The 20,617-nt window shown below is 36.1% G+C and overlaps 1 protein-coding gene and 1 non-coding gene across 2 annotated transcripts; one reads left to right on the forward strand and one right to left on the reverse strand.

Annotated features, from left to right (window-relative positions):
• Positions 1 to 3,818: 3,818 nt before the first annotated feature.
• Positions 3,819 to 6,536, forward strand: LOC113306057. The gene is made up of 7 exons (XM_026555042.1): positions 3,819 to 4,480; positions 4,918 to 5,058; positions 5,147 to 5,260; positions 5,355 to 5,528; positions 5,744 to 5,859; positions 6,005 to 6,086; positions 6,188 to 6,536. The coding sequence occupies exons 1-7, from the start codon at positions 3,929 to 3,931 to the stop codon at positions 6,191 to 6,193; spliced, it is 1,185 nt and encodes a 394-aa protein (XP_026410827.1). The 5' UTR covers positions 3,819 to 3,928; the 3' UTR covers positions 6,194 to 6,536.
• A 418-nt stretch (positions 6,537 to 6,954) lies between these two features.
• TRNAR-CCG lies at positions 6,955 to 7,027 on the reverse strand. Its single transcript has one exon. It is a non-coding gene; the product is annotated as a tRNA-Arg (tRNA).
• Between the last annotated feature and the right edge of the window lie 13,590 nt (positions 7,028 to 20,617).

Genomic DNA, 20,617 nt, shown 5'->3' on the forward strand with positions numbered 1-20,617 from the left:
AACCGGTCATGGGATAATCTACGCCGTCCAACCATGCTGGTGAAGTTGGACGGTCGTGATGAATTTGAGACTGCCGTAGGCGGTCTTGTGCGCACGAGATTTTCCAAGATTCTCCATACTAGTCTGGGTATCCCATTCTGGGCTGGCGTTTGGTGATTATTTTGTCAGGCGTGACTTTGCACCTATGTGGCCGACTTGCGTGGTCGTGATTATTTCCAAGACTGACGTAGACAGTCCAGATGCTCGATCGGGTTAGTATAACACTCCGAGAATTTCAGCCTGTACGGGTATTTCGTATATGCTTCATTATTAACGCTTGGAGATTCGTGTTGCTCTGCTGAGAGCAACACTCAGTCGTCATACCGCACCAATAATGAGAGTGGAGCAGTACATAAAATACAAGGCATGTCATGCATTAATTGATAATGCTATAAGTTTATAGTGAGGAAGTATTCACCATTTTATCAGTGGCTTTATCCTTTGCAGGATGTTAGCGCATAATTTCGGCCTTTACAATTTTAGCCTTTAATGAAAATCCACCATCAACACTAGGTAAATTAGCGAAGTGAAGAAGTATTCATCATTTATCAGTGGCTTTATCCTTTACAGGATGTCAGTGCATAAATTTGGTTTTACAATTTTAGCCCTGACCTAAAATCCACCATCAACAGTTTGATTTTGTATAGCGGCTTAATTCTGAGAGTATTCAATTCTGGACTATGTCCATGGGTTTTTCTGCATTTATGGTTTCCTCGTTAACAAAATCTTGTTGTGTTTTTTACTTTTATTTTCTGCAATTATAATTGTGCTTATTATAATTTAAAGTAAATTACACAAACGTTAATTCCTATTTTACTTGATAGACAATCCCTAGAGTTTGGTTAAGTCTGAACGTATTATCAAGTAAACATATTTCGTTGTTGTATTGTCTCGATCTTGTATCCATAGTCAATCACCCAAGTTATCTTGTTGTCGTATTGTATCGATCTCGCATCCATAGGCGGTCACACGAAGTGTGAACCGATTAGTTATATTGTCTCGACTCAGTCTGTAGACAATCGCTTTCAGAGAAAGGACTTATAGATGGAAAAGTTTTAAATTGAGGTATATTTGGGTACCCTCGTCTTTTCAGTCGTCTCACCTTGTGAAGTAATACTTGGCATTTCCCAATGAATTTCGGGCATATTTGAAGAAATGAAGAACTTGCACCCATGGTGGGGTAAGTCATAAAGTATGGTTCTTCTGGAGGTGTCTGGCTGGGAATGATACTTGCATCATGATTCAGGCGTGATAGCCCTAGGAAATCAAACCCATAGATATGCATGTTGTGTATCCCAATGACAGGCTTCGCAATCGACTTGTACTAGTTGACATACTGCGCCTCACTAATATTCCTCTGCGTATTTAGTTCATATCTCTCCCAATTGATTCTTCTCAGCCGATCAAAATATGATCTAGAGGTTTTCATACGTGATGACGGGTTAATTGCAATTGCATATATACCTTGTATTTGGTACTGCAGTCTTTCTCCCAGGTATACCAAACCCCTCTTTATGTTTCTGGAGTGTAAAAAAAACTCTACAGAGAGAATAACCAAGAATACATTCTCCATCATTAACACCATACTGAAGAAAATCAATGTAAGGGTGAACAACTACATTCATGTGGCTCCAAGTTATCTGATGAAACCTCTGAACAAAACTGGAACCCAAGACGTTGCTGCCAGTGTCCTTTGCCCAGTTGGTCGTGACGTACATGTATAAGATTGGAAATCTATGGGTGTCGTCTTTAAGGATTGGTTTACCAACACGAAAGTAGATATACCACCAATACTGCAAATTACTCCATAATTTTAGTATTTTGACTTAATCTACATTTGTTCATAAAAATTATTTAAATTTAAAAATAATAATTTTGATATTTATCTCTATGATGCCCCAGAAACCAGTGAAGTTAACTATACCCATGGACACTTGATCCAGCCCACAGTACATTTCTTCTAAAATTGCAGAACCCCAGTCATAATCTAGTGCTCTGTCAAGATTTTATAATGCTTGAAGCCAACCAACAAGAGCAACAAAAGTTGAGTTTCGAAAGAACGTCTGACCCAGTACCCATAAGATAAACACCCTTTCGAGTTCAAGATAGTCGTCTACATCTTCTGGGTTTCTGCCTTGGGTAAGGAAAGACTTCAATGCTGAACATAATATCCCACCTCCTGTTAATTCTTTATGATCTTCACGTATTTCTGATTCCATAAACGAGGAAAAAAGCGTTTTCCATTTACCATTTGATAACCATTCGTCTTCGTTGTATGGTACCGGTTCTCCCACTCCACTTGGGATCCCACAAATGAAATACAAATCAACGGGTGTAACTCCTATTACAAGAATAATATCAACTATGATTAATTATTTTGATTATTTAATAATTATTAAAAAATAAAATTTAAAAAAGTTTACCAATTTCAAAATCCATATGATGAAACTTGTGCGTCGTCGGCCACCACTTTCTATCAATGTTGTTGTAATTCTGTTGTTGTGTCTTCTAGGCTTCACATTATAAAGCGCACGCCAGGGACATCTGTCAACCCTTTCTCGGACACGAGGGGGTAGACCTTCATAAACAACTAATAAGTATGAAAATCCACCTCTCATTCTATAATAACCCTCAGACCGATCTTGATGCCCCGACACATGACCTTGGACTAATGATGGAGCAGCAACAACACTCGGCGAAGCAAACTTTGCTTCCCGATTTTGAGAAAAATCTACATCTGTGGCAGGATGTGGTGCCGGTTCATTTCTTCGATCTATTCTCTTCTTTACAGTATTGACCGCCTTTCTTATTAAGTTGTTCATATTGTATCAATATCTTTTGGTTTGGAAGAGTTTTAGAAGAAGGAAAATGTAATTCTGTGACTGAAAATGAATTCGGTTGAAGGAATTTATAGTTTTGAAAATTATAACGTTCAGAATATAAACGTTGGATATTGACCGTTGGCGTTTTTGATATTCACACCCGCGTTTGAGTGACCAACGCCAGCGTTTGTGTCTTGCACGCCCGCGCTGTTGCTACCAACGCCGCGTCTGACCTACACATGTGAGTGTTTGTCCCTAGCCCTGGCGCTCGATGATCAACCGCTCACCGCGTTCCCATAGTGGAAAAATCTGTTTGGCCATCCACCTGTCTCAACAACAAATTTAATATGTACATTACCATAGGAATTGCCCCTAAGTGGGAAATTTGCCACTTAGCCAGACCAGGTCGAATATCTACCGGGAGATCAAGACTCGACCGAGCGAGCAAGACTAGACCGGGCGATCAAGTAAGCATCGCTAGCGATTTAGTGTTGATTGCTCAGTAATGTTTTAGTGTATTATTTTTTATTTTCTCCTACTTTTTGATTATTATAACAAATTTTTGGTTGGCATGGCAAAACAACTTTTATACCACCCTCCATAAATACCGGCCTTAGTAATTATTTTCGCTTTTGTTTATCATGTTTAGTTTTCTTTACTATTTCATGTATTTTCTTTGAGGCATGTGGATTTGGTTCACATTAAATACACATTCCTGTCCAGGGTAATTTCTAAAGGCTTAACCCTGATCACATACCCGGTTATCAATATAAGTCGATCCACCGGAATCTTCTTCGTAGCCCTTGACCAACATTCGATGAATACCAGTCCACGTATACCTCACATAGTCAAATTTATATCTTTTGTGGTCTACAAAAGTTTATCATCCTCACCTAGTTCCCTACATAACGTCCCCACCATTTTATACTACCTCAAAAAGTTCTACACGTTAGATCAATTACAAAGATTTGCCACGCTCAGCAACGTACAACTTAAACTATAAGAAAAATATCCTCCTCCAATTCAATCGTTTAGTTCTTTCACAGTACCCAAATCACACAGTTGCTATGGCTTCTGTAAACAGTTTCGCAACCCAGAGATTTCTTCCAATCACAAACTCAATAACCAACAGAGAGTCAAAAGCGCTGAAATTTTCTGTAAAGGGTCTCTCCGGTTCTTCTTCACTTCAGAAAAATTTCTACAATAAATCAACAAATTTGATAACTCGTTTAAAGCAAAAGAAAATAGATTGCGTGGTTGTTAAATCATCAGTTACAGATGTAAAAAGTAGTGATTCATTAGATCAAAATGAAGGGGTTATTATAGCTCATCAAATTGAAATTGAATATGAAAATTCATTGAGTAATAATGATAATCCAGTTGGTGAATTATCTAATGAAGGGAGAGTATTATCATTTGAGGTTGCTGGAGAATTAAAGGGGATTTCTTCTTCTTCTGCTACTACTACTTCTATTTCTTCTGATTCCGAAGATAGGGCTGAAGGTGGAGAGGAAGATGTTAAGAAGTTGATTGATAGATCCATTAATGCTGCCATTGTTCTTACTGCTGGTACTTTTGCTGTTACTAAATTGTTAACCATCGATCAAGATTACTGGCAGGTGAGTAATCTTCTTTCTCGCTTCAGAATAGTAATTTTTCACAATTGTCTTTAAATTTCGTGATATTGGATATTAGTTATCGAACTGATTATCACAAAGGAACTGTAAGAAATCTCATAATTTATTCGAGTTCCTTTATCGAATTAGATTTGGTTGTAAGCTGTTGTATGGATGAAGGTAGGGGAAGAAGGTTTGTTCCAATATTCTATCCTAATTTAGAGTGTGAAGCTCAATTTCCAAGCAACATATCCGCTCTTAACTTGATAGAGAAAATTTGTATCCTATCTGAATTGGCCATAATGCTCAGCTTCAAGTTTTTCTAATATCCGAGCGGTAACGGTGCCTGATATGGTTTTGCATTATCACTGTGATGCAGAAAAGAGAAATTGTTGTTCTAGTTGAAATTTAGTTCATTTTCTGTTTTTTGTGTTTACTAGGGATGGACTTTCTATGAGATACTAAGATATGCACCTCAACATAACTGGGCTGCGTACGAGGAAGCTTTAAAAACAAACCCTGTTCTAGCTAAAATGGTGATAAGTGGGGTTGTCTACTCTGTTGGGGATTGGATTGCACAGGTAATTAGTGTTTCTCTTGTTCAAAGGATTTCTGGTTCCTGCGCATCAAGTTTCTTTGCATATTTTTGAGTCCCTATTATTTCTGTAGTGCTTCGAAGGAAAACCTCTCTTTGAGTTCGATCGTACGCGTATGTTCAGATCAGGACTCGTAGGATTCACTCTTCATGGATCACTTTCTCACTATTATTACCAATTCTGCGAGGTGACTGTCATTGTTGAAGTTTTGTTTGGTGGTGTTTTATTTTTCTAAACTCTGTAGTGAACTGTCATTGAAACAAGGTTCCTCCAATTTGCAGTCTCTTATTCCCTACAACGATTGGTGGTGGGTCCTAGCCAAAGTTGCTTTTGATCAAACTGCCTGGGCAGCTCTTTGGAACAGCATTTACTTTGTTGTTTTAGGTCTACTGCGTTTCGAATCCCCAGCCAATATTTTTGGTGAACTAAAGGCTACATTTGTGCCCATGCTAACTGTAAGCAACTCTTCTGCTCTTACTCTTCACGTTTACAAATACAGAAATTCCCTTGATTTCCAAAATCTGATTATTTCTCTCCTCTTAGGAGTTGAGGTTAGCTCTACAGAGCTGACATCAGATCTGAACTGATGTACTTTTCCTTCAATTATCTATATATTCAGGATTGGGTACAATATTTGAAGTATTTTTGTTTTTGTTCCTTGGCTTAACAGGCAGGGTGGAAGCTCTGGCCTTTTGCTCATCTGATTACCTATGGCGTTGTCCCAGTTGAACAAAGGCTTTTGTGGGTGGACTGTGTAGAGCTCATTTGGGTGACCATTCTGTCGACGTGAGTGCCTAACATGATACGTTCTAGATTTTCAATAACTCTAACAAGGATGAACTATTTTCATCTCTTTATATTTCCCGTCTCTCTCTATGTGTGACGAGACAAAGTTCATGTCTAATTGAGATGGTTGTTTTTGTGTTTCTAGATATTCAAATGAGAAATCAGAAGCAAGAATTGATGCATCATTAGAGCAAGACTCCATATCTTCAGCGATCAGTTCTCCCGAGGTAATGTTCTGGACATTTTGTCACCCCGTTGTAGCACTTTAATTACAGTTACTATTGACCTACAAAATATTAATGCGTCGCTCTGCTCAATTTTTTACCAGGAGTAAATGAATTCCGGATCACCATCAGATTTCTGATAAAAAGGTCACTTCCGTCATTAGGGAGGTAGCTGATAGCCTGATAGAAATGGGATAAGACCTCTCTTTTCCAATATGGGGTTGAAAGGTAAACTACAAAGACAGTGTTAATGGAAAAATGCAACTGAAGGGTATGGCTTGTCGCAACACCTTGAGTTCTCACTTAGATGTAATATGTATATTGTATAACTTGGTCTCCACTCTCCATTGTGTAAGACCCATGTAATCATTTTATACTGATTTATACAGAATCATAAGAAGATAATATGTATATACAATGAAAATAAAATTTTGTCAGTAAGATCTTATTCTATGTTTTGGTAGGTTAATGTTGTAAGAAAAACAAACTCATAACACGGAAAATGGAAGAAGAATTGACTACCGAAAACACTAATAATTCGTACACGAACTTGCCCATTGGTAAAATGATGAAACCGCCTATGATCCCTTAAAAGAAACTCACAACCACAAATCTAAGACACAAGCTTCACAAAAACATGACAGTTTCCTCCTTATGGAGATTATAACCGGATAAAGGGTAGCGGTGTTGATGTTGAATAGGGCTTATGGTCTCCTTATGGAGATTATAATCGGATACAAGGTGGCGGTGTTGATGTTGGATGGGGCTTATGCATGCACTTTCAGGATATAAAAAAAGAAAGTTCATCATAAACAAATTCTACGTAAGCTCTTCCCAAAAGAAAAAGGAAAGAAAAACAAAAATAATATATCGATCACGGTGGGACTCGAACCCACAATCTCCCGCTCCGGAGGCGAGCGCCTTATCCATTAGGCCACGCGACCATGTTCGGCCTTTTAAGATTATGGAAGATTATATCAAAAACCACAATGTAAGAAAATCAACGGCACCATCAAATTCGGATGAAACTGATTGAAGACTTGAGGCTGAAAAGGTCGAGGACGAAAATGGAAGGGACAGATTCATATTTCTAACTTTAATCTCATACAAGGCTCCATCCCTCAGCCAATTACTTACTATCAGGAAAAATTGATTGTAAATGGTCCCTTTTTTGCTTTATTTTTAATGCCGTAACGCGTTGATACTCCTCAACTAGTACTCCAAGTCCAAACAAACAGAATAAAAATGGGATACGGTAAATAGCACAACCAGAAAAACTTAAGAGTTCATCAAATTAAGGATTCGGTTCGGATAGTTTGGTCATTCGAAATGAAATTCTAGATTATTAAAAGGAGAAGAGTCATGTATACATTGTTTTAGCTTGAAAACAAACAATTAATTACACGGAAGATAGTAATTAGTTACACCTAAACTAAGATCAATATATTACTTAAAAATATTTGATACAGAGTGCTGAATCAAGAACAAAAAACAAAGATTAACATTCTAATTGTACTCTTCATAGATCATCTAATTGATACTGTGTAAACTCCAGAATCAATAAATATTTCATGTAGCTATTGACATAGTAGAGAGACGACTTGGAGTGGGCCTAAAATCCCAACACCGCCTAGCAGAACGACGAACTGGTGGCATTAATGCCCTCTTCAAAAGCTCTCTATCTGCAGAACGAACTCTACCGTTTCTAGACTGCTCATGACCACTGTTTGTATTTCTCAAAACGACGACGACACTCGTCTGTTGATTATGATGGCTACACCTAAAAGCACCAGGATGATTTGATGGTGAACACGAACACGTTCTTCGACGAGGTTTATTTGAAGAAGAAATCACAGTTGATGCCATTGAATGTGTGATTAATTCTTTCTCCGACGAACAGTAGGATGATTATGATCTAATTTGATTCTGAAGTAGATGATATTGAAAACTGTGGGTAGTGGTTGCTTACTTGGTGATGTGGTTTTACTTCACTTTTTTTTTCTTTGCTTCCTACTTTTTTTGTTTCTCTTCTTCTCTTCACTTGTGATATTTCTCTATATATAGAGGGATTTGAGAATTATGACTCAACTAATTTGTGTAACTGTGGACTAAGGAAGGATCCGGGTGGTAACGTCGTAAATAGTACTTCTCCGTTGTTTTTTAATAGGCCAGTTTTGTTTTTAGCGAAATTTAAGGAAATTAAGAGAACTAATCATTGAAAGTGGTTCTCATGACACTTGTCAATAAAAGAAGTGAAGTGAAATGGTCCCCATGACACTTGCTAGCAAAAAAAGTAAAGTGAAGTGGTCCACATGACACTTGTCATCAAAAGAAGTTAAGAGAAAAGTGGTCCCAAAAAATTAAAATAACATTTGACTTTCCCAATTAGGAAACTGGTCTATTTTTTTGAAACTTTTATTTATAGAAACTGGCCTATTAAAAAAGAACGGAGGGAGTACAAGATTCTTGAATAAAGTGTGACTCTTTCTAACCTTACTTATCAGTCGGTACCATAGGTGTTGGGATTCTATACAACTTGGACTTTAGTTGTGAACATACTCCTCCAGTTAGATACCATAAGATGAGAATATTTCTCGTTACAATCATGTGGGATAAATGCCGTGGAATGGAAAAGGAATGTATTTCAAAGTAAGTGTGTGAGAGAAGTATAGAATCATTCGGCTACAAGTTGCTACCCATTCAGAAAGGTCGGCTTTGCAACAAACTTTTTAAAGTCACACGAACAAACAATGACAAGTTGAAGAAACGAAGTTATGACCTCATTTGTTGACCTAAAACTCTTCCAACTTCTAATATTCTACTACCATTCAAGACTAAAACCTCTGTATGAAGTATTAATTAAGCAGGTCGACCCTAAGTTATGTATTTCATTAGTTAAAACACCAAAAAAGAGTTTAACATGTTATAAACCGTTGATGCTTCTTAAGGTCGATGTTCACAATCCAATTTGGGTTTCATTGAAAAAAATTGCCTAAAATTTACGCCAAATTTTCAAAAATTCTTATGCCGTCTTTATGTAAAGTTACCACAGTCATTATATATGTGTTGTGGAACTCCTTACTGTAAAATTTTCATGCCAGTCTCGAAACCCATCTTTCCATCCTTGGTTTGATCACACTGGAAAAGAAAATGTCGATAGTCAACAATTTATTAATTGAATGTCGAATGTCGATAATTAAAAACTTGCCAAGAATTCTAACTTTTATTACTTGTAACTTTTAAGGATATGACTATTTATTGTTGGGCGAAATGTTATGTACTTAGACAGTCGACAGTCGACAGTCGACATTATCAATCGTCATCTTACAACCGTTTTTAATAATGACCGTGCCATGGACTCATGCTCATGCATCCAATTCTTGGAGATATCTTCAGGTATCGTGTCACATATCTCTTTTACTAGCTACTAAGGTGACATTCCACGGGTGCTCACTTAACATCCAGATCTTTTCCTTCCAAATTCTTTTTTCCTCTCTCTGGCAATTGATGTCGACTTACTAATTTTAGTATCTCCACCCGTTTCTGTTTTCTTAACTTATAGTAGTAACTTAAAATCTCGAGTTTGATTTTTAATGTTTATACAAACAAAAAACAGAAAATATCTCCCTCGATTTGTTTTATATCTTTTATTTCTTCTTTAGAAGTCTCTTTCCAGACTGAAATATCCCCCTTGATTTTCGTTTTTGTTTACGTGTATATAACCCATTTCACATTGGATTTGTTGTGGATTTTTCATGTTTTCATCTCTGAAAATTTTTCAATCAAAAAAAGAAGAATTTTTTTTTGGAAGAATAACGGTTTAGTAAGTGCTCTTAAATCAGTGTGGTCTACTATTTAAAAATATTTATTTAGTCGGTTTTTATTGGAGACTAAAATAACTTTTTTTTTTCCAAGCCAAAGAAAAAAAAAGAAGCAACTCCCGTTAGGACAGTTCATAGTCGGTTCGGCTCAGTTTCCAGCGAAGCCAAAAATGAAACCATTAATGTCGGTTTCTGATTTTCCAAACCACAATTGTGCCATTAACCAACGGTTTCGGTCTTAGTTTTACTATCCGGTTTCGGTTTTGTCCATCCGGTTCCGAATAATCGATTATTCTGTCAGTTTTAGGTACCTAACAATTCAAAAAAGAAATATTACATCATTTCATTAAAACACCACAACATCACTTTAGTTGATTAAAAACACATACATCATTCTAGATCGATCAAAATTTACACAACAGCCGGTGGATCGAACACAAAACAGCTACAACAACACAACACAAATGCAGATCTATACTACTCCATAGTACGTACATATGCATCCACCTCTCTCAGATGATACCAATTCACTTCCAATCTCCAAAGATAACTCACCAGCCCAAATCAACGAAGATGCTTGCTCCTTGTGTTCATTAGTGTAAAACCTGTAACAACAATTAACTCAATTGACTAACCCCAAGATCTACAACTCAGAGTGGATTATGTCCTTTCACATGACTATAACATAGAACTGCACATGCGTATGTTAGGTAGATGAGGAATACAAGAATGTACTTACGATCCATGAGTCTTGAGCTTAAAATCTCGACTGAAGAAAGAAGAAAGATGAAGATGAAAGTGGGGAGTAGCCGCAAAGATAAGTGATATTGGTTTTTAGGGTTTTGTTTTTTCTTAAACTTTTATAGTTAAAACCTATGGTGAAGATTAAATTTGATTATCTAAGACAGATCTAGTGGCTGATATTCGTTATACTAAAAAGTGGGGGTACAACAACCTCACCCAATATTTCTCTTAGTAATCTATATGGACTAACTCCAATATACTTTTAACAGAATCAACTAGACAGTCAGACTCAATCTTAATAAAAAGTATATCAAAGAGTTATATCTCAATTTCTCGATTCAATCCCAACTCAATCAAATAGAAATCTGCGAGTCTGATTGAATACAAGAGAAATAACTTGAACGGTACCAAAGACCAATATTAAAGGATCAATCAATTTCAATCAACAACCAAAGGTTGGATTTACCAATTGATCGATACAACGCATAACCTGTGATATTTCAATTATATAACAAAATATAATGCAGAAAAAAAATAACACAAACACCAGAAGTTTTGTTAACGAAGAAATCGTAAATGCAGAAAAACCCCGGGACCTAATCCAGATTGAACACACACTGTATTAAGCCACTACAAACACTAGCCTACTACAAACTAACTCCGGTTTGGACTGTAGTTGAACCCAATCAATATCACACTGATCCAAGGTACAGTTGCGCTCCTTACATCTTTCATCCCAGCAGGATACTACACACTTGATTCCCTTAGTTGATCTCACCCATAACTAAGAGTTGCTACGACCCAAAGTCGAATACTTTAATAAACAAATATGTATCACACAGAAAAGTCTACAGGAATAGATAAATCTGTCTCCTACAGAAATACCTACGAGTTTTGTTCCGTCTTTTAATAAATCAAGGTGAACATGAACCAATTGATATACCAGACTTATATTCCCGAAGAACAGCCTATAAGTTTCAATCACCTCACAATAATCTTAATCGACTAGTGAAACAAGATATTGTGGAATCACAAACGATGAGACGAAGATGTTTGTGACTACTTTTCTATCTTGCCTATCGGAGAAACTAATCTCGAGCCAATTTTACAATTGTACTCAATATGATAGAAACAACAAGATCAGATCAAACAACTACAGAGAAAATAGTTGGGTCTGGATTCACAATCCCAATGAAGTCTTCAAGTCGTTAACCTACAGGGTCTCGGTAGAAACCTAAGGTTAAAGGAGAATGACTCTAGCTTACACAACTAGTATCACACAAGAGGTGTGGGGATTAGGTTTTCCAGTTGATTCATGAACATTATAGCCACGGTTTGCATTCCTTAATTGCATTCCTTAATTTATAAATGTCTTAGTTCACGAATTAAACTATTTTTAGAAAATAACCCACTTAAGTACGCATACCGGTACGCATACTTAAGTACCCGGACTGAGCTTTTTTTCAGTTCAAAAACTCCAGCAAAAATTCACGGGATATGAACTTCCGAAAGTACGCGTACGGGTACTTGGACTTAGCTCCGGTCATCCTGAACAAGTAAAGATGAACTTGGCCAAAGCGAAAGCTTACCAACACATATTTCGAGAAAAAGATAAGCGAGATAAACTCGGCTCGAAATACCAAATGTGTATAATCTAAGTCTATATAGCAATACGAATTTTGTCTCAAGATAGGAGATATAGTAGATAGACTTTTGAGTAGTAGATAAGTTCAAATATCCATATACCTTTTTGTCGATGAAGATCCACCAGTTCCTTGAGTAGTTCTTCGTCTTTGCATGATGAATGTCGTGGATTCTAGAGCTCAACTACACTTTCTATCCTAGTCCGAGACTTAGTTATAAGTAGACTAGAAATCAAGACTTATAATTTTGGCAACTAAACTTGACAAACAAGCTTGAGATAGCAACGGTTGCGAGTTCGACCGAGCAGTGCTCTAACAATCTCCCCCTTTGTCAATTTTAGTGACAAAACTATCAATATACATATGGAATATAAAATAAATAAACTTTGCAGTTTCTCATCCACATGCTTGATCTCCTTGGTCCTTCAACATTACTCGAAATCTTCGTCAATTCCAAGTACTCCAATGATTCCAAAGATATTCAATGTAGCATCATCGTTGTTGAAGATCCGTAGTCATAACAATGAGAAAACAATAGCTCTCAATCATTGTTATACAGTGTCATAGTATTATTACACAACATCAAAGTTCAATTATATCACAACTTCGACAATAATATTATGGTGATATGTATCACTCCCCTTAGTCAATACTTCATCTCACATAAAAACCACTCCCCCTTACATAATGATCCGAAAACCATATATATTTGTAGTGTGAACTACACATTAATTCTCCTCCTTTTTGTCAATAAAATTGGCAAAGGTACGAAAATTAGTGGGATCCTAATGAAATTTCCATAGAGACACTTCATGACCAAGAGAAAGTACATATCAACTTTTTAGATGCAATCATATAGTCGAAACTAAACGCATTCATAAAGGAGTTTATAAAGATACAAGATAACCCCTATAATATTCCACAACCGCACTCCCCAAAAAGATTTGGCAATTAAGCACAAGTTCAATTAAGAACTCTCCCCCATAAAATGTCGTTCCCGAAAGAACAACAAGAGCGACCTTACTTTCACAAGAAAAGAAGGATTTATTTGGACATTAACAAATCACATAAGAATATGAATTTGTATCCAAAATGCTCAACTAAATTGACCACAAGAGAACCCATGATTAATTCAATCGGAAATGCTCACATAAGAAAACTTACGGAGCCACGCAATATTTACATAAAAAAATATGGATCAGGGAAGATCAATACCGCGGAATAAACATAGATTCGTTATATTTCTCATCACCATTTGCAGGATGACATATAATAGACTTAATTTTTGTAAACAAAAGCTCATCCTATATTCCATCAATATTTGCATAATGACATACTAGGCTTATCTTTTGTTTGTCAAAAGTTCATTCAATCTTTTATCAATACTTGCATATCGACATATGAAGGACTTAACTTTTGACCACGTGTGGGACTTTCATAGTTCACGGACGCAAACACACATATCACATAACAAGTTGCAATATATGAAATCATAAAGATTAATACTGCAAAATCATCTTCCAAACAAACTTTAGAATTTAAATAAACAAATCTAAAAACATTGAAGATGCAAACGTTGTACATAGCTATGTGTAATCACAATAACGGCTATTCCAAACCCTAGTTATCCTTCTTAACACAAGGATAAATTCTCATAAGAAGTTTCCTAGACGTAAAAGAATCAAGTTTCTTTGATAACACATACCTTTGAAAGGGTCCATCATAAAAGGTATCACTGATATCCTTGATTCTTTTGACCGTAGAAACCCCATGATCATGTGTGAGAACACTGACTTTCCTATCAACCATGCGGGCAAGATGCCTAGCTTTGACACAATCCATGATGAGCTTCTTCTGATTCCTGACCGAGGTGTTTTGATTATCAAGGATTTTGGCCTGACCATCAATAAGCTGATTTATTTGCAGTTGAAGATTTTCAAACTCGACCCTAGAGTCATTCTGAAAAAGAATTAAATCCTTGACAGATTCTCTAACCCATGAGAATCTTTCCTTTCAATCATCCTTTTCAAGACAAGTTCTTGAACAGAGTCGCATCCTTTAGAGTCTTCATCCATCTCAAGATTCACCACTTCTTAAGGTCTTGAGGAGTTTTACATACCTTTTTTTTATTAGGGAAGGCAAAACAATATAAGATATATATATATATATATATATATATATGTTTTTAAGCAAGAGAGTAACACCCTTGTTGTGGAAACCCTAAACTCCCAAGAGATACCCGGACGTACGTGGACTGGTTGAGAATAACAGAACATAAGAAAAAAGAATAAAATACCTCTGTTTTCATATATCCCACATCCTTATGAGTCAATAATTAAGAAATCAGAGTATAAGAGTGAGATAGATAGCAACAAGGAGTCAAGTAACTCTACTTTCTCATCAAAAGAATACAACATAGTCAAACATAATACAAATGGAAAACTACAGTAGACTTGAGTATCTCCCAAAAGTCATTCTTGCATCTCTCAGATTAGATACAAGAATAAAGATGCCTAAGATTAGGCAGTCAAGTGAGATGTAATCCCACTATGAGTTTTGAGAGACGAGTTGTAAATTCCATCTGAAGGTTTGAACCTGGTATTCCTTACCTTTTTTGGTTATTTTTTATTCCATAAGAATTCAACATAACCTTGTCAGGTGATCCATCAGAATTATTTTTCTGAGGATTAAGTCTAGGACCTCTAGAAATTTGTTCCATAGGATTAGAAGAGACATGTATCCACCATGTGGACTTAGATTTACCAGAATTATTCTCATAAATATTGGGAATGTGTATTTTTGTGGTGTAAGAATTTGCACCATTTGAAGGAACACGATTCTTGTGGGGATTTCGAGATGAGTAACCATTGAAATATATTTTATGAGAATCATGTTTTTCTGTAGGGAAAAAATCCATTATAGTGGTCATTACAGAGTTTACTCTGTCGACAGTAAAAAGAAGTATATTTTGAAGATCAGAAATCCGTTTCTTTCTAGCAAAACAATGATGAACATAGTGATTTTTTTATCCACAGAAGGAATAAGTTCGCGGAGGAGAAACATTAACAGGAACCTGTTTTAAATTCATAACCCTATTAGAAGATTGCAAGTCATGTAAACACTTCTTAGAAGAAACTTCCTTTGTAGAACATCTCTTCATGTACTGTAATTCTGTCTGAGAATTGATCATCGGTACAGAAGAATTTCTATTTAAAACATAGTTTTCCTTTTTCAAGGATTTGCATTGTTCTTGGGCTAGAATAAGAGATGCACCAAGTTTCTCTTTTTCAACATGAAGTCTGTTAAGATCAGATGAATGCGTCTCGATCAAACGTTTTTCTAGTCTTCTTTAACAATATTCTCAAGAACACTAATATTTTTATGCTGAAGGGTAGTTTCTTGAATAAGTTTTTCGATATTGTTGGAGAAGGATTCAATGATACTATAGAGTTTTCGTTCTCGACCAAGAGACTTTTCAAATTCATCTATGAGCTGAGCATGATTATGAAAATCAATATCCACAGTAGATTTTTTTGAGATTCTGGTGAGCTCCATTTCAGCTTTTGACAAAGTGTCAAATGTCTCATTTGAGGAAATGTTATCAAAATTTGACAAAACTTCCTTTCTACCTCAGGATTCGGAAGAATCAGCTAAGGAGTTATCCTTTGAGGCAATCCCAAGACATTTGGAATAATTGAAAGCTTTGTAAGAAATTTTGGTGTGCGCAACAGCAAGAGATAATCTTCCGTCCACAGAGTCAGATTGCTACAAACACAGACTTATGAGGTCTTTAAACGTGTATGCCCGCTCTGATACCAATTGAAAAAGTGGGGGTACAACAACCTCACCCAATATTTCTCTTATCAATCTGTATGGACTAACTCTAATATACTTTTAAGAGAATCAACTAGACAGTCAGACTCAATCTTAATAAAAAGTATATCAAAGAGTTATATCTCAATTTCTCGATTCAATCCCAACTCAAGCAAATAGAAATCTGCGAGTCTAATTGAATACAAGAGAAATAAGTTGGACGGTACCAAAGACCAATGTTCAAGGATCAATCAATTTCAATCAACAACCAAAGGTTGGATTTACCAATTGATCGATACTGAAAAAGCGGGGGTCTAACAACCACACCCAATATTTCGATTAGAAATCTGTATGAACTAACTCCAATATACTTTTAAGAGAATCAACTAGACAGTCAGACTCAATCTTAATAAAAGTATATCAAAGAGTTATATATCTCTTTCTCGATTCAATACTTACTCAAGCAAATAAAAATCTGCGAGTCTAATTGAATACAAGAAAAATCACTTGAACGGTACCAAAGACCAATGTTCAAGTATCAATCAATTTCAATCAACAACCATAGGTTGGATTTCCCAATTGATTGATTTAACATACAACCTGTGATATTTCAATTATGTAACAAAATATAATGCGGAAAAGAAATAACACAAACACCAGAAGTTTTGTTAACGAGGAAACCGCAAATGCAAAAAAACTTCAGGATCTAGTCCAGATTGAACACACACTGTATTAAGCCGCTACAGACACTGGCCTACTACAAACTAACTTTGGTCTGGACTGTAGTTCAATCCCAATCAATCTCACACTGATCTAAGGTACAATTTCCCTCCTTACGTCTCTGATCCCAGCAGGATACTACGCACTTGATTCTCTTAGCTGATCTCACCCACAACTAAGTGTTGCTACGACCCAAAGTCAAAGACTTTAATAAACAAATTTTTATCACACAGAAAAGTCTACGGTAATAGTTAAATTTGTCTCCCACAAAAATACCTACGATTTTTTGTTCTGTCTTTTGATAAATCAATGTGAACATGAACCAATTGATAACCCAGACTTATATTCCCGAAAATTAACCTAGTATTATCAATCACCTCACAATAATCTTAATCGACTAGAAAAAGAAGATATTGCGGAATCAGAAACGATGAGACGAAGATGTTTGTGACTTCTTTTATATCTTGCCTATCGGAGAAATCAATCTCAAGCCAATCTTACGATTGTACTTAGTACGATAGAAACAGCAAGATCAGATCACACAACTACAAGAAAAATAATATCGGTCTGGCTTCACAATCCCAATGAAGTCTTCAAGTCGTTAACCTACAGGGTCTCGATAGAAACCTAAGGTTAAAAGAGAATCGACTCTAGCTAATACAACTAGTATCAAACATGAGGTGTGGGGATTAAGTTTCCCAGTTGTTAGAGTTCTCTCTTATATAGTCTTTCAAATCAGGGTTTGCAATCAATGTTAGCTTAGTAACAAAGCATTCAATATTCACCATTGGATGAAAACCTGATTGGATTTAAGTTAATATCTTTCAACTGTTAGATCGAAACTTAGCTTGTTACACATAAATGAAATGCACGTTTATCTAGGTTTGTGTAACCGTACCCAAACATGTACATCTAGTTGGTTCAACAGTAGTTAACCAAATGATTAGCCATATGAGCACTTTCATATCAACCATATTCTTCTTTATCACAACTAGTTCAAATGACTCAATTGAACTGGTTAGAGAGTTGTTCAATTGCTTAGATCTTTATAACAGACACAATTGAAATAAAAACGATTTGATTCACTCGAATCGATTCATGAACTTTATAACCACGGTTTGCAAACTTGCATTCCTTAGTTTATATAAGTTTAAGTTCATGGATAATCGTTTATAGAAAATAACCAACTTAAGTACGCGGATTGGTACGAGGACTTAAGTACCCGAAATAAGTTTGTTTTCAATTCACAAACTCCGGCAGAAATTCTCGGGATGATAACCTCCAACAGTACGCGGACTGGGTACGCGGACTCTAGTTCCGGTTTTCCTAAGCAGCAAAGTACGCATACTTTGGTTCAAGGAATAAGGACTTATAATGTATGAGTTACCACACAATGCTTATATCCAACCATGGTTAAATAATATAAACTCTCATTTCAATCATTTAAACATTCTTATAGGATATTATATAGTTGTTGTTCACAAACCAATTTTCGTCAAAGCCATTTTCAAGTGATTTAAACTTAATATGACTTTCGTCACTAGTAAAGATGAACTTGGGAAAATCTAAAGCTTACCAACACATATTTCGAGAAATAGATAAGCGAGATAACCTCGGCTCGAAATAGCAAATATGTATAATCAAAGTTTATATAACAAAACGACTTTTGTCTCAAGATAGGAGATAAAGTAGATAAACTTTTGAGTGATAGATAAGTTCAAGTCTCCACATACCTTTTAGTCGATGAAGTTCCGCCAGTTCCTTGAGTAGTTCTTCGTCTTTGTATGATGATCTCCATGGAGTCTTGAGCTCAACTACACTTTCTATCCTAGTCCGAGACTTATCTATAAGTAGACTAGAAATCAAGACTTACAGTTTTGATCACTTAGATTGACAAACATGCTTGAGATAGCAACGCATGCGAGTTCGATCGAGAAGTGCTCTAACAGATACAACGCACAACATGTGATATTTCAATTATATAAAAAAATATAATGCGGAAAAAAAATAACACATACACCAGAAGTTTTGTTAACGAGGAAACCACAAATGCAGAAAAACCCCGGGACCTAGTCCAGATTGAACACACACTGTATTAAGCCGCTACAGACACTAGCCTACTGATTAAAAGATTTTTCGTGGTTGTAGTAATGATGATAAGGGGTATCGTTCAAACTCGGACTTGTGAAGGTAATGGATTTTTAGATTTATAAAAAATTATATACACAAAAATATTAACAATGGTGCAAGAGGTACTGGGGTTTAGGATTCCACCGAATTCATTTCTTAAGGTTCAAATAATGATTCTTTTAACAATTATAGCTCAGTAAATATATAAAATATATTGACTCTTATATTTGCCAAGATAAATTCTCCAAATATTAGATGTAAATGTTATGCATGAGGCATCAAATCATCTAAGCTAAGCATGCCGCATCAAATCAAATGACAACTAATTTTTTCAAATCATAATTTCAATTAAAATTAGTGCAAAAGTCATGAGAAGAATTAAATATAATTACCCAAGTGTGAAATAAGGCTTCCTCCATCACCCCAGTGTTGGGGTTTAGCTCATCATGGTGTAATTCATCTCAAAATATATTATTATTGCTCCAAAGTTGATTACAAATGAGTAAACAATGCAACAGAGAAATCGCAACAGCAGTTCCTGTTGCGAAGACGATGTTGGACTGATACAGAGAAACAAATGGTGACGGAAAATAAAGTTCTGTGGCTGAATAAGCTGTTGCAAATCGGTTGAAGAAACTGTTGCGAAGATGAAGAAACTGTTGCGCAGATGAAGAAACTGTTGCGCTTCGGATGAAGAAACCGTGGCCGATTCCTTGTTCTTCAGACAGCAGCAGCAGCAGTTTCTCTGTCAATTTTTCTCTCAATTCCTGTGGAGTCTACACTCCTCCTATAGACCCCAAACTCTCGACAGCCTCTCTGTAGAACATTAGGAACATATTTATACGTAATTGAACCATTGAATCTCCTCCATTAATCCAAAAAATCTTCCCATTACTCGGTAGTGAATGAAAATATTCCCGATATTTTTTTCTTTAATTCTCTGATTTGTTACGGATTGTTCCATGTTTTATCTCTTCTCACGCGTCATCCTTGAGCTGTAGGAGAAGTTTCCAGCCAATAGAGTTAACCCATGCACGTCTCTTCCATCCACAAATTCTAAAAATAGGATATCTTCCTTATTTGAGAATATCTTCCCTGTTTTGATTCCCACCGATTATCTAACCAAATTGGACCGAATCCAACACCCATACCAGCTCTGTCTAGGCCCTAGGAACAAACCCATTTAATTTGGGCCATTTAATCTCACTGTAACACCTTCGAATCATCAACCCTAGTCACGGCAGTTCAAGACAATTTTTTTCCGCCAAAACTGTTCTTGATGTTTTCATCACCTGGTGATTATCCAGCCAAATACGATCGAATTAGATGCCATAAATGTGTTTCTTAAGCTATATCACATCTTCCTACCAAGTTTGAGCCATTGAATCGCACCACAACACCTTCATTTTGTCGATTGAAAATCTGCCAGTTGATGAACCTATTTTTCCCGCCAAAAAAATTAATTTGAATTTGAGAAGAAGGTGTTCTGGTGGTGCCCTTAGTAATTAGGTTGCCCCTTATCCAAAAGCGAGAGTCCAAATAACACTTGTCCTCCGGGTACCAAAATCAACTTTTCGAGCCAAATTTTCCAAAAATGTTTATTTCCTAAAAATACATAAAAACACAATATTAGTACAAAAATAGAGTTCCAACAATACTGACA

Source organism: Papaver somniferum, chromosome 1, assembly GCF_003573695.1.
Source record: "Papaver somniferum cultivar HN1 chromosome 1, ASM357369v1, whole genome shotgun sequence".
Taxonomy (NCBI): domain Eukaryota; kingdom Viridiplantae; phylum Streptophyta; class Magnoliopsida; order Ranunculales; family Papaveraceae; genus Papaver; species Papaver somniferum.

What these genes read in the sequence shown, in the direction of transcription:
- LOC113306057 (XM_026555042.1), top strand. Translation starts at nt 3,929, where the DNA reads ATGGCTTCTGTAAACAGTTTCGCAACCCAGAGATTTCTTCCAATCACA. An exon ending in ATTATTACCAATTCTGCGAG is followed by an intron (nt 5,261 to 5,354) that starts GTGACTGTCATT and finishes TCCAATTTGCAG; the next exon opens with TCTCTTATTCCCTACAACGA. An exon ending in CATTTGTGCCCATGCTAACT is followed by an intron (nt 5,529 to 5,743) that starts GTAAGCAACTCT and finishes TTGGCTTAACAG; the next exon opens with GCAGGGTGGAAGCTCTGGCC.